The following is a 14,453-nucleotide window of genomic DNA, read 5'->3' as shown; positions in this document are numbered from 1 at the left end:
ATGAACAAGCTACATAAAAATACGTGAAGTCTGATGCATGGAAGGAACTCTACAAATATAAATTCTGTTCCGTTTTTATTTTTTCAGTTAAAAATAAACAAAACTTCTATTTCTAAGAAACAGGTACATAGTGAACAAACCTAGGATCGCAAAATTTACTAATCAAGTAAAAATTATGGTGGATACCACAAACAAAACTTTCCAATGTTTTAACTTGCTATTCAAACAGTTACTGCCCAGCCAGCATGGATCAATGGTTGAGCATCGACCAGGAGAATCCGGTTCGATTCCCGGTCAGAGCACATGCCCTGGTTGTGGGCTCGATCCCCAGTAGGAGGGGTGCAGGAGGCAGCTGATCAATGACTTGCTCATCATTGATGTTTCTCTCTCTCTCTCCCTCTCTTTTCCTCTCTCTGAAGTCAATATATTTAAAAAACAAAACAGAATTTGGTATATGATAACAGTAGCATTCAAGTTAGTGGGCAAAGAAGTAGTTAAAATGGTATTGGGACAAATTTCTCACTATTTGGATAAACATGAGGCAAAATAAATTATACAGATTAAAATTTTACGTTAAAATTAAATGGTAAGTACATTAGGAGAAAATGCTAATGAATTTTGTTATTATTACCCTGAGATGGTATCAGTGGCACAATACCATACCATACCTCTGGATTCATGCAGATCTAAGTTCAAGTGCTGGCTCTAGCATCTACTAGTGTGGGACCTTAAGCAAATTAATTTGTAACCTCCCATCTGTAGAATGCAGATAATAGTACCTCATCACAGGGTTGATATTAAGTAAAATAATGTGTATAAGGCCCTTACCCTTAAAATACTAAACAGTAAGTATCATTATTATGAAATAGGCTCTCTAAGCTGGGTGCCAAAAGCAGAAACTGTAACAAAAAGACTGATAAAACTGACCACACAAAAATAAAAATTTGTGTAATTCAAGTACCAAGTCCTTCTTCACACCTGAGACAAGCTGAGCAACCACCTAGATTTAACAAACAATTATGAGCATAACAATGATTAGTAACTAGACAAAAGTTACTTGATTCTAAAAAATAAGAAAGAGTACAGCATAGGAAATACAGTCAATAATAGTGTTATAACTATGTATGGTGCCAGGTGGGTACTTGAAATATTTTGGGGGGTAAAGTATATGACTGTCTAACCACTATGCTGTACACTTGAAACTAATACAAAATAATATTGAATGTAAAATGTAATTAAAAAGTAAAATGTAAGGCCCTGACCAGGCAGCTCAGTTGGTTAGAGCATCATCCAGTAACGCCAAAGTTGCCTGGTTCGATCCCCCATCAGGGCACATACAAGAATCAACCAATGAACCCAGTCAGTGTGGCTCTGTGGTTGCGAGTCCACCTAGAAACCAGGTGGTGGTGGTTTGATTCCAGGTCAGGGCACGATTGATGTTTCTCTCTGATCAACATTTCTATCTCTTTAACCCTCTCCCTTCCTCTCTCTCTAAAACTCAATTAAAAAAAAAAGGAATCTTTGTGATTCTCAAAAAAAAAAAAAAAAAAATCAACCAAAGAATGCATAAGTGGAACAAATCAATGCCTTCTCTCTCTACCCCTAAAATCAATAAAAATTAAAAATTAAATTAAAAAATAAAAATAAAACAGAAGAGCCCCAGTTAAATAAGTGACCATACATCTTGGCTCACTTCAAGGATACCAATACGCATACTTCAGTTAGAATGCTAGCTTGAGGTGAAAAGGTGTAAAAATATAACAGCAGCCTAAGGCGCTACTCCACTACCTCAAGGCATTAGACTGGCTTTTTAAGGACAGCTTAGTGTATTTCACTGAAATTTAGTGCGTTTCAGTGACGATACACAAGAGAATAACAGTATGCCGGGCTGGGACTCCTAACTGCAGTACCTTAAGCTCTAGAGCCACGGAAAACTGGTTTTTCTAAGTACCTTGTTTGATTCTTGGAGTGACATTCTAAATGGCGTTCCTGGAACAGGTAGATGGAAGGGCCGGGTGAACTTCAAGATGCCCTTTCAACGCTAAAGTTCTACAATCCCCTATCAGCATTGGGGTCCTCTCCATGACATTTCACAAGTCCAAAATAACAAGTTCCACCGACATTTCTGCATCTGGGAACTGGTCGAGGTCTCTTCAGTCCTAACTGACCTGGCCCCGCAAACATCTCACAACACCGGGGTTTGTCAGGACCTAGCACCTCAGGACTGGAAGAAACGACACACGCCAGCAACTGTTCCACACGATGTCACAACAGCGGGGCCTCCCCAGGTCCCTCTTTCCCCCTCAAGGATCCAAGTGATCGCCTTTCACCCACCCCCCACAGACGGAGGGAGGTACTCAAGCTCACCTCAAGCTCGTAGTCCTTCACCGGAGGGGGAGCAGCTGCCGCCGCCGCCATGGCCAGGACCCCCACCATGCTCCCCGCTTCCCGGAAAGCCGGCTCCTAGGACCCGGTACGGCCCGGCCTGGCATGCCTGGGGGCCATGGAGGCGGCCGGCTCCTGCAGGAACGAGGCGCTGGGCCGCGGGGTCCGTCACGGGCTCCCCGGCGCCCACCCGCCCGGATCGGTCGCAGAGGCCGGGCCCAGCTCAGCCGAGTCGAACGCGGGAAGAGACGGTGAAAAAGCGCGGGCAAGCAGGATCCGAGGTCGCGGCGGGTGCGCGCCGGGCGCCGGGGCGTCGGGCACTTCAGGCGGAGCGGCGGGGGCTGGGACCCCGGCGGGGAGAGCCAGCCGAACGCAGACCCAAGCCGCGGGCTTCCGAGCGACTTCTTGTCAATTGGGTTTTCGCGCCCTCCGCAGCGCAGGGGGCGGAGCTTCGGATTGTTTCTGGAGGAGGCGCGGACGGTGAAGCGAGAGGGCCAAAATACGTCTTTGGCGAACCTGCAGGAGGCGGGATTCTCGTAGCAGAGAATTTAAAATGAGCGGGGATTTCGGAGATTCAAACCTCTCATCACGCCCTGTTTCTCTGATTTGACTAACGTCCGTTAGTGACAGAATTAAAACCCTAGACTTCGGACGCCCCCCAGGCTGGCCTCTATTTAAAAGTGGAAATTTGAAAAAATACAGAAAACGAAATAACAATGGATTACAATTCCTCCCACACGGAATGAAATGTTATTTTGGGAAGGGTCCTACCTCGAGATACGTCCATTCGGGGTCCGGCGTTGGACTTTTCACCCTTGATTGAACTACGCAGGCATTTCTTCCTGTGGATTTCGTCCTGCGGAGCAGCTAGGAGCCCAAGGTCACCGACTCGGCAGCTTTTGCCTGTTTTCTTGCCCTCACAGGGTACCAGTAGTTGACTGGTTTGTAGTGACGATAATCGTCATACTTCATTTGCATTGTTTTCATGGATTATTTTTAGCTTTACCATTTTTTACGTTAAAGTTGCGGTTACATAAAAAAAGTTTATTTTGTCTGAGTGCATAGTTTTAACTGCATGGTGTGCAAGGGCTGAAACAAGACAGGTAAAAGGACACCTCAAATAATAACAAGAAGCCACCCGTGAGGCCGGGTTATGCAAACTGATATTAACTATTGACGTAATTGTGTTCATCTTGATGGTATTTGCTATTGTCTTGACAACATAAAGGGGACACATTTCTCGGATGACATTAGTGGGAATTGCTTTTTCTTTGAAAATTATTAGCCCTGGATAAGGTTTTTCAGGAAGGGAGATTGCACTAAGCCTCCCTGCCTCTCTGATGTACTGTTGTGGTTTTGTTGGGGTGTTTTGTTTTGTTTTAAATAACTCACCTAGTGTCAGAACACTGCCCAAAGAGAAGAATGAGGAAGAGTGGAGGAGTAGGAGAGGGGAGTCCTCATTTGATGGCACAAGGCTTGAGGCCCAGAGCCAGGGAGGGGCTCCGGAGGTGGTGGTCGGCCAGGGCCCAGGGCTGAGGCCATGGGTGGCAGTCCGTGGGCAGTGAGTGATGCACTTCTTATAGGCCTCCTGGATGGTCTTGAAGGCTCACATAGTGGTGTAATAGGTATGTCTGTATAGGACTGGATGATGGGTCACTGGGCAGACCTCCCAAACAGGGACTTTTAGGGGCCATCCTTGGGGAAACCATTTCTCAAATGTAGCATGATCAGTAAAAGTGAAGGTAGGTGAGCAGCAAGCAGGAGGGATGACAAGTCCAGTCGGGGCACTGGAGTCAATGCAGACGCTGTGGGAGCAGAATCAAGTCCTTCCACGTGGACATTCTCTTCTTTAGTGCCTGGCTCCCCCACCAGCTGCCTGTCACTGAATGACAAGTGATTATGGGCCCAGGTCACTTCAGCTTCTTGAGAACCTTTTTGTCAGCTCCGACTCGTTCACATCTCCAGTGAAAAGTAAGTTAAGCTCCTCTGTGATCTCTCCCTCCCTGAGCAACTTCTCCTGGGTCAGTGGCCACTCCCAGCAGGGCCCTCTCCCTGCCGGCAGTGACAGGCCCTGCCTCTCCTGTACCCGCAGGAATGTTTGTCTTGTATGTTCAGCTGTAAATTGACACATGCATTTCCAACCATCAGAGCCATCATCCTGTGTTCCAGTGGTAGCAATGCCTTCTCTTCTCAGGCCTTCTGAGAGCTACCAGCTGGGGTGCTGACCTTTCTAGGCCTCCAGCTCTTGAGAGGCTCCTTACAGGCTTTGGTGCTTCCTTGTTGGCTCTCCTGCTTCCCCATCCTTTGTCAATGTCAAAGCCAGAGTCCACCTCATCCTCTGTGTCTGACTGGTCCCCTTGATACTCATCATCTACAGATTCCTCCATGAAACCTCCATTAAGTCGTCTACAATTCATTTTCCTCCTCTGCCTCCAGGAGTCCAGAAAGCCTGGTTCCTGCGGTCTGGGGAAGGGAGCAAACTCATATCTTCTACCAAATCTGCACCACCACCAGCAGCCCTTCACCCATCATGGTTCCTCTATTTTTTTATTTAACATTTAAAACAGTATTAATTAATGCCGTTATGGTGGCTAAGGATTTAACTCTCTCATAATACCACCCTCTACACTTCCTCTCCTCCCACCTTCCCAATAATAGCTATATAATAAAGATTTGTACGCCTGTACGCAAATGTTTATAGAAGTTTATTTGTAACAGTGAAAAACTGGGAGCAACCCATCAATAGGTAAATGAATAAAAACATTGTGATACATCCATACCATCAGTTACTACTCAGCAGTAAAAAGAAAATAACTTAATACATCAAACAACATGGATGAATCTCCAAATCCTTATGCTGAGTAAAAGAAGCTAGATGAAAAAATGGTACCTAGGCCCTGGCGGGGTAGATCAGTTGATTAATTGGTTCGAGTGTTGTCCCCAGAAGCCAAGGTTGTGGTTCGATTCTGGTCAGGGCACATGAAAGAATCAACCAGTGAAATGATGTTTTGATGTTTTTCTCTCTCCAATCAATCAGTGAATAAATAAAATTTAAAGAGTACATGCTGTATGACTCCATTTAGGTAAAATTTGAGAAAATGCAAATTAATCCCTAATGACACAAAGCAGATCAGTCATTGCCTGGGTTCAGGGGTTGAAGGACGGATGAACTTACAAAGGATTGGATTACATGGAAACTTTGGGGAGCGATGGAAGGCGTTATCTTGGTTGTTGATGATGGTTCCACAGGTATCTACTTATGAAAATGTTAATCAGATTATATACATTGCCCTAGCCAGTTTGGCTCAGTTCACAATGGCCTGTGAACTGAAGAGTCTGGGGCTTGATTCTGGCCCCAGGGCACGAACCTCGGTTGCAGGCTCTATCCCTGCAGGGTGGGTTCGGGAGGCAACCAATTGATGTGTCTCTCTCACATTGATGTTTCTCTCTCTCTCTCTCCCCCTTCCACTCTCTCTGCAATGGAAAAAATATCTTCCAGTGAGGATTAACACACACACACACAAAAAAAAAAGAAGAAAGGAGCAGGGTGATGTAAGGTAAAGCATAGGAACTATAGTCAATAATATAATAACTATGTGTGATGTCAGATGGGTACTAGATTTATCAAGGTGAGTTTTATAAGTGTCTAATTACTATGCTATACACTTAAAAACTAATATAATACTGTATGTTAACTGTAATTGAAAAATACATTTTTTAAAAGTTTTTTTAAGAATTAAAAAAGAGCCCAGCCAGCGTGGCTCAGTGTTTGAGCGTTGACCTATGAACCAGGAGGTCACAGTTTGATTCCCTGTTGGCGCACATGCCTGGATTTCAGGCTTAATCCCCAGGAGGGGGTGTGCAAGAGGCAGTCGATCAATGACTTTCATCATTGATGCTTCTCTCTCTCTCCCTCTCCCTTCCTCTCTCTGAAATCAATAAAAACATAGAAGGAAAAAAAAAGTAAAAGAAGGGAGATGAAGTTAAGAGAAAGGGCCATAGAGTTCAGGTTAAAAAGCTTTGGCTTTAACGAACAGACATCAAAGATTTTTGCCGTGCAGTGACATTTGCAAAACAATGATTTAGGAAGATAAATGATAGAGAGGTGGGACTTGGGTCTGTCTTAAGATAAAGATAAGATAAAACGGGTTGGCATACAGGGAAATGAATAAACACAGGATAGATGGAGGGGGTAAATAAGGACTAATATGGCATTAGTCCGGGTGTAATATGATAGAGGCTTGAACTAGGTTGTTTGCCTTTGCAGAGCGAAAGCAGGGGGAAAGACAGGCAAATAGTTCAAGGGAATAGGAGAGTTTAGGCACAGATTGAGTCAGTAAAACACAGGATTTATTAAATATTCTTGAATGTTGTGTGTGCTCTCTAAAGCTAATTGAAAAAATTGATCCTACCCTGAAGGGCTTTACTACATGAAATTAAAAAAAAAAATTAAAAGGAAAACTTCCATAAAGCCAAGACACTAATCTTAGTCTCATTAAACTTTATTTCCTTGATCTACTAATTGATGGGAGGCAAAAAACACACACCAAAAAACCAAAAAAAAAACACCCTAATATATCCACACTATACAAAACCTAATGCAAAGAAAACTGAAGGAAATCTTGTGAAATCACTCTCCCAGGCTTGCAATTTTAGAAACATTATTTTTAACGTTAGAGCACAAGTTTCTAAAGAGTAAATACTCTGACTGATAACAGAGGAAGACTGAATACAGAGGAAGATTGATCTGGAGGTGGCAATGATTGAAGCCAGCAGGCCATCAGACAGAGTTTTACAGAAATGGGTTTGTTTTGTTTCCCAATCTTTGTGGCATCCCATTGGTCTGGAATTGACTTTTCAAGCGTACCCAGAGGTAAGCAGATTCAGGGGTACAGACTTTTTATGCTCATAAGACAAGAAACAAACAAAGCAACTTGCTAACTTATTTATTTATGATCAGATGTAATTGCTGAGAAATTGCAGCTGCTGGAATATCAAGTTGTAACGAGAGAGTTATTTGGTAAACATGGATTTAGTCCAGAATACTTTGGTCATCTGGTCAGCAAAAACTTTCTCCTGTCTCCAACTTCTCAGAAAGCTCCTAACTGTATTGGGCATATACTGAAAGTTTTTTACTCTCTGACTCCCCTTTTTGCACACTTAACACATTCTTGAGAATCAACTGGCTACAACTAAGTCAGTCTTATGACCTAGTTTTTGTTTTTGTTTTTTAATTTATCTTTATTGATTTCAAAGAGAAGAAGGGAGAGGGAGAGAAAGAGATAGAAACATCAATGATGAGAGAGTCACTGATCGGCTGCCTCCTGCACGGCCCAACTGGGGATTAAGCCCGCAACCCGGGCATGTGCCCTGATCGGGAATCGAACCTCGATCTCCTGGATCCTAGGTCGATGCTCAACTGCTGAGCTGTGCCCGGCCAGGCAGGACCTAGTTTTTGAACAGCAATTCATAGAAAGAAATTGTATACAGTAGCAATTCATACTGTCCAGCAATCAAAAATAATTAAGAGATAATCCTAATCTTGATGTATCTCTTAAAATTCTTTATTAATGCTATATATTTCTTTAATTTTGAAAACTCAAATTTACAGAAGTCTCAAACTTACAGACAAGTTGCAAATACAGTGCAAATTTTTCCCCCTGGATAAGCCATTTGAGAGTAAATTGCCAACAATCTATAAGTACATTCTATGAACCCACAATGTAACCATCAAAACCAGGATTTAACATTGATACTTTATCAAATCCTCAGAACCCAATCAAGTTTAATCAATTGTTCAGTGATGCCCTTTATAGCAAATGGGCCCAGTCCACAATCACATATTACATTGTACTGTCATATTTCCTCATAGTCTCCAATTCATAAGTCATAGACTCTTTCATATTCTCTTCTCCATTCCCCTTTCCTTCTTCCCCATAAGTGCTCTAAAGTTTCTCCCTCAATTTCTTACTCAATACAAACCTCGAGATACCCAGCTTCCCCTTTCCCTTCTCTCAATTCTGTACCACAGAAGCTTGGGAGCCGGGTTGAAGACAACCTGCAGGTGAGGTGAAGGCAAAAATCCCCTTCATTGATAGGTTAGGAGTATAAGGGCCAAGGCTGAGAATATGTAAATGTCAATATATTTTGTTTTCGGCAGTCTTTCCTGGTTCTACTTCAAGGCCTTTTTATTCATTCAGGATGTTACTAAGTATCTTTAGCATACATTTACATCTTTTACATAGCTCAGTTACACCATGAGTCTCACTAGTTTTCCTGTCTGTGCCCTCGTTTATCTTGAATCTTTTAGGATACCTTCGGTTGCAAGTTACAGAAAGTTCAACTCAAGCTGCCTTAAACAACAAAGGGGGATTCATTGGCTAATACCATATTAACTAAGAGCCTGGCTACCTTATCTTCAGGATCAAAGCTAACTTTCCATTTTCTCCAGAAGGGCTTCTCTTTTCTAAACTTTTCTCATTCCAAGTGTCATTTACTTAGCACAAAACAATGCGGCAGAAAGAGCTTTAGTTTGGCCCCAGGAAAACTGGAATTTAGCCTCTTGTACAGATTCCTTGTGTAATCTTGATTAAATCATGCCCTGTCTGCGTTCCCAGGCTGAGGCAACTTGCAGCTCTAACATCCACGGCCAGAGGTCCGCGAACTATGGCCCAAAGCCAAAGCTGGCCTCCCTCCTGTTTTTATACGGCCCCCGAATGAAGACTGGTTTCTACTGTTTCCAAACAGTTGACGAAATTTGCAAGGGATATTTTGTAACACGTGATAAGGGAAATTCAAATTTGCGTCCATAAGGTTTTCTTTGCACAGGCCAAGCCCATTCACTCACGTGAAAATTAAGTGAAAGTCAAATTTGTGTCCATAAAGTTTTATTGGCACACGGCCACGCCCATTTGCTTGCGATATTGCCACGGAGACCTTACGGCCCCACCTGGCCCTGGCCGGAAACGCTGGCTACCGCCTGCCTTGGACTCGTGCCTGGAGCTGCACCTACCGCTGGAGCTGGTCAGCGGGAAGGCCCGTCCGGCTCCCTCATGAGCCCAGCGGAAGGGCCCTCCGAGCGCGGCGCCGGGCTCAGAGTAACCTCCTAAAATACCTGCCGCTGCTGGGTAGGGACGTCGGACCGGGACGATTTAAGAGCCACCGGGGTTAAAATCCTCACGGCTTGACACGACTGACTGCCCTCTCTGTCCCTCGGTTTTCTCCTCTGAGAAACAGCGATACAAGGAGGCCGGAATGAGATAGGACGCGGGAAACACTTCCTAAGGCGGTGTTACCCTTTCCCCGCCTCCACGCGCGCCCGGAGGAGACGCCGCGGGCCCCGCGCTGCCAGTGAGCAGGGAGGAGGCGGGGTGGGTCTGAGCGGCGGGCGGCGCGCGGTCCCGGACGCCTGTCAATCAAGGCCGTCCTGGGGCGGGGCGGGGGCGGTGCTTCCGCCTGCGCCGGGCCACGCCGAGGCCGCTCGGCGGCGCTCGGGACAGTCGGGAACCGCGCCCGGAGCCGCCGGCCGAGCGGCCGGTCGAGGAGGCGATGGAGCTGGAGCCCGAGCTGCTGCTCCAGGAGGCCCGCGAGAACGTGGAGGCAGCGCAGAGCTACCGGCGGGAGCTGGGCCAGAGGCTGCAGGGGCTGCGGGCGGCGCGGAGGCAGGTCGGAGGGCCGCGCCCGGAGGGGCGCTGTGGGCCCCGGGGAGCCCGCGCGGTGCCCGGCGGGTGGGCGAGGGCCGGGCGGGCTCCGAGGGGCGGTAGCGTCCCGAAGCCTCCGAGGGGAGAAGGGAAGAGGCTCTGAGGCTGCAGGGAGACCTCGCGGGCTCCTGGGGATGGGGGCGGGGGGCCCGTCGGGGGAAGAGGCGAGTTTGGGGGGAATCCAGGGAGGGGGTGAGGGGGCGTTCCCTAAATTGTGTGCGGGGTGGTGGCGACCGGGGTGAGGTCGGAGGTTGGGGAGGAGGAGGGACGTAGCGGAGGTGGCGGAGCTGAGGGAGAGCTGCGGGAAGTGGGGGTTCTCGGGGACGACCTGCGGTGGGGATGCAGCCCGGTTTTGGAGGAGCCTGAGGAAAACTTGGGGTGGTGACTTCGGGAGAGTTACAGGTGGGGGGCAAAGTGGATATTGGAAGGGGAGGCTGAGAGGGACAGATTGAGCAGCAGTCGGGTTAACACTAAAATGAATGGGATCAATGCCCGCGAATAGGACTTCGTGTCTCTTGTGGCCTTGCATGCATTTTAGAAAACCACCGATCGTAACCCCACTCCCGGTGGTTTGGAATTTAAGGTGAAGCTGTTTTGAAAGGTCGGGAGAAGGAAATGAAACACAAAGGTGCAGGGAAATGGAAAAGCAGATTTAAAGAGGAGCACGGGAAGGAGAAACTAAGTATCCTTTCAAGTGACAGCAGTTCTGTGTTCTCCGGGGCCGTGGTTATTAAAGATACAGGAAAGCCGCCTGGTTTCGCTACACCCTGGAGCTCGTACAGAAAGACTCGCAGCCCACTCCCAGGGCGGGAGAGGGCAGGTAGTTCTCAAAGCGCTGTTAGCAGCGGGGCTGAATAAGTGCTTTCATTCTGGTGAGCAGGAATCCATTCATCATTTGAGTTGCTGGGATTGCATCACACCTGATATTAATCTAAATTGTCGTCCTCCTACCTCCCGTGCTGCATAGGTTTTGAAAATGCACAGCCGGCAGGATAGTACTGCGGTGGCAGTGCCTTTGGATGGTCTCATCATTAAGGATACTCAGCATGCTTTAGGTTTTATATCTTTTAAAGTCCCTGCAGAGCTCGTGTAGGCTAGGCTCTGTTCCTCGTGTAGGAGCAAAACCTAGATATGGTTATCAGGATTTAGTGAATGCTTTTCAGGGCCCTCCAGAGTGTTTATCTTGATTTCCATTTGAAAACATATGTGTTATTCCTTCTGCTACTTTGAGATAGAGGTTTCTAAATCGAGGATGTTGTTTGAAAGGAGATTGAAGTATCTCTTATTGTATGACTAATGGATATATATAAACAGGACTGTTGTTTAACTGCATCAGCAATTAATCAGTAGGGTTGACACTAAATGAGTGAGCTTAGCACCTGGGAATAGCACTTATTAATTTCTGGTGTGATATTGACTGTATTAAAAAAAAAACTTTTTGTGCCCACCTTGAATGGTTGAGTGTTCCATTTCTAAACCTCTCTTTTTAAATTTTATATCCAATAATTTAAATATAGGACATTCTTTCCGATAATTTAGTGTCATTTAGCCTGGGTTTTTGTTTTGTTCGGAGGCCCATTCTCTCAGGATTGAGACAGAGAACACTAAGAACATCCATCACTGTTTGGTTTCTGATGACATTGCCTTCTGACTAGACTGTAGTTTCCCTTTTGTGAACTGGAATCTGTTTTGTGCCAGTGCCAGTTACAGTGGTGTTTCTCCACAAAGCTAATTCTAGTGGATTGTATGTTTGGGTTTGTAGAAAAAGCCCTCTGTCAACTTGCATTTTAAGGAAGGTCTGTGTTACAAAAATGTTATCAAAATAAGCAGCTGCTTTTGTTTTGTGGTTCGGGTATTTTTAGGGTTCCACTCATTTTCAGAATAACTACATAAAATACATGGCTTTTTAGTCAAAGACTTTGCATGCGGGAAGAACAGGAAGAGCAGAGAGGAAGGGATGCTCCCCTTTTTGTATATTTTTTACTCACTGATTTTATTTTGGGGGGAATGATTTTTTTTTTTAATTGAAATAATTCACATACCATAAAATTTGTGCCGTAAAATGTATAAGTCAGCAGTTTTTAGTATATTTATAAAGATGTGCAAACATCACCACTATCTAATTACAGAATATTTTTATCACCCCAAAAAGAAATTCCATACCCATTAGCTGCCACTCCTTCAGCCCCTGGCAGCCACAAAACTGCTTTCAGTCTCTATGTGTAATTGCTTGTTCTGGACATTTCATGTAAATGGAATCATACACTATGTGGCCCCTTGTGACTGACTTCTTTGACTTAGCATAATGTTTCCAAGGTTCATGCATGTGGTAGTATGTATCAGTACTTCATTTCTTTCTATGGTTGAATACTATTAATTGTGTGGCTAACCACATTTTATTTATCCATTCATCAATTGATAGACAGTTGGGTTATTTTCACATTTTGGCTATTGTGAATAATGTTGCTAAGAATATAGTCATGTACAAGTTTTTATGTGGACATGTTTTCAGTTCCTTTAGTACGTATGTACTTAAGAATGCTAAGTGGTATGGTAACTTTTTAATTTTTTTCAAGACCTCTTGGCATACTTTTTATCTTTGCTTTTGTTTCTTACCCTCTAAAACTCTCACGAAATTTGTCTCATGTTAACAAATCATGTCTGTGAAAGTCTAGAAGGAAAAGTAAAAATCTCTTAAGTTATTTTGTCAAAAACAACTGCTAGCATGTAGCAGTTTCTCCTCTTGTGGTTAAGCTTATGCCCTACCCTCTGTCTTAAGAGAAAAGGAAGTTCTGTGTGGGAATGCAAGGGTAGTCTGTAACTCTTACTGTTTGAATAAGTTAAAGGCTAGCGAGATGTTCGTTGTCTTCAGGAAATCAGATAATGTTTACAGCTAGTCTGGCCTAGCTGATGTTGAAATTATTGAGAATAGTTCTCCATAGCTCCCTGGAATCCTTGGTACTAAGATGTAAATACCAAAGAAATTAACTCCCACTCTCCTTAAATACTCATTTGTTCACTCACTCAATAAATATTTATTAGGTGCCTACTGTAGGTCAGAGATTCTTCTAGGTCCTAGAAATACTGTGGTCGGGGATATAGACAACTGCCTTCATAGGTTTACTATTTCCTTTGATGCTGATCATTAGACTATTACCCTTGAAAACAAAACAGATAAGAAAAACCTAAATTCTTGTGTATTCATTTTTAGATTTAACTTCCAGCGTGTTTTTCATCACTTGTTTATTTCTGTAGAGTTGTCTTTCCTGCTTGTTGTAAGTAGAGATAGCTGAAGATGTCACACAGTCACATCATCTGGCCAGGCAGATGTGACACTATCTTAATGACAGTGCCACTCTCCAGGGCCTAGTACTCAGCTTTGCAGGTCTAGAAACTTCATCTTTGTATATATTATGAAAGGGGGGTTAGTTTGAGGTAGTGAAGGCGCCAACAGTGAGAAATACGAATATTCTAGTCTGTGTACAGTTATAGTTCACTTTATAAAATGAATGTGCTGGCCTTCATGAGCCTTTTAGTTGGTGTGATTCAGTGCCTCTCGGCATTTAGTTGACGTGATTTGGCGCTTCTCAGGGCGCTCTGCTCTTTCAAGAGTAAAAGGCCAGATCCTGGTACCTAATTAAGATACTATTTGGTGAGGACCCTGCCCAACTCTGGCCAGTGGTGTCCCTTTGATCCTTGCTACTACAAGTGTGGTCTATCACCTGAGCTTGTGGAGAATGCCCCACCCAGACCTACTGAGTTGTGTAACCTGTACTTTAGCGAGATTGCCATGTATGACGTGTAGGCACATTAAAACTTGAGGCACACTGCCTTAGAGCATATCATCATTACCTCTTCATCAGCTCTCTGCTGATTTCTGTAGTTTAACCTAAACCCCAGGTGTGTTGCCATAAATTGCTGTGGTTTATCCTCAAGATTAAAGCATTGCTTGGAATATCAGGTTTGCTAGATAATTATACAAAGAAATGCAAGTGAGTAATTGACAGTCTCAAGCCAGTGCTGTCCTAGAGTGTCTTACCATCTGTAATGTGACCATTTTTCTTTCATAGTATTTTGTTTGCAATTTTTAATAGTTGATTTCAGATAATTTCTTGAAGATTGAACTCGTAATCTTGATATTTCTAATGTACAATACCAGGTTTTCTATAGATTATTATTCCCACAGCATTTGAAAACACATAGCATACTAGTTAAAGACTGGGACAGATATAGAACTCAGCGTAAAAAAGTTATTTCAGAGAACCAGGGCAGGAAGTCTTAGTAGCTCAGCAAAGAAAAGAAAGCTATTATTGCTGCTTTTATCTCCCACTTCCCCTTCTGTTACCCATTTTCAAAACAGTCCAAAAA

General features: G+C 44.3%; 2 protein-coding genes across 3 annotated transcripts in view; one reads left to right on the top strand and one right to left on the bottom strand.

The window, feature by feature from the left end:
• The window catches only part of ATAD5 (ATPase family AAA domain containing 5), a 42,981-nt gene extending 40,287 nt beyond the window's left edge, over positions 1–2,694 (bottom strand). Inside the window, exon 1 of one of the 2 annotated variants that reach the window (XM_016207620.2) lies at positions 2,368–2,694. In XM_016207620.2, coding sequence (XP_016063106.2) covers positions 2,368–2,436 — 69 coding nt within the window. In that variant the 5' untranslated portion in view covers positions 2,437–2,694. The remainder of the gene's footprint in view (positions 1–2,367) is intronic. The other variant, XM_016207621.2, reaches the window with a different exon arrangement.
• An 8,006-nt stretch (positions 2,695–10,700) lies between these two features.
• Positions 10,701–14,453, top strand: part of CRLF3 (cytokine receptor like factor 3) — a 31,944-nt gene continuing 28,191 nt past the window's right edge. The window contains exon 1 of the mRNA XM_016207598.2: positions 10,701–10,905. Coding sequence (XP_016063084.2) covers positions 10,701–10,905 — 205 coding nt within the window. The remainder of the gene's footprint in view (positions 10,906–14,453) is intronic.

Source organism: Miniopterus natalensis, chromosome 17, assembly GCF_054644295.1.
Source record: "Miniopterus natalensis isolate mMinNat1 chromosome 17, mMinNat1.hap1, whole genome shotgun sequence".
Classification (NCBI taxonomy): Eukaryota; Metazoa; Chordata; class Mammalia; order Chiroptera; family Miniopteridae; genus Miniopterus; species Miniopterus natalensis.
This window is presented reverse-complemented; position numbering and strand designations above follow the sequence as displayed.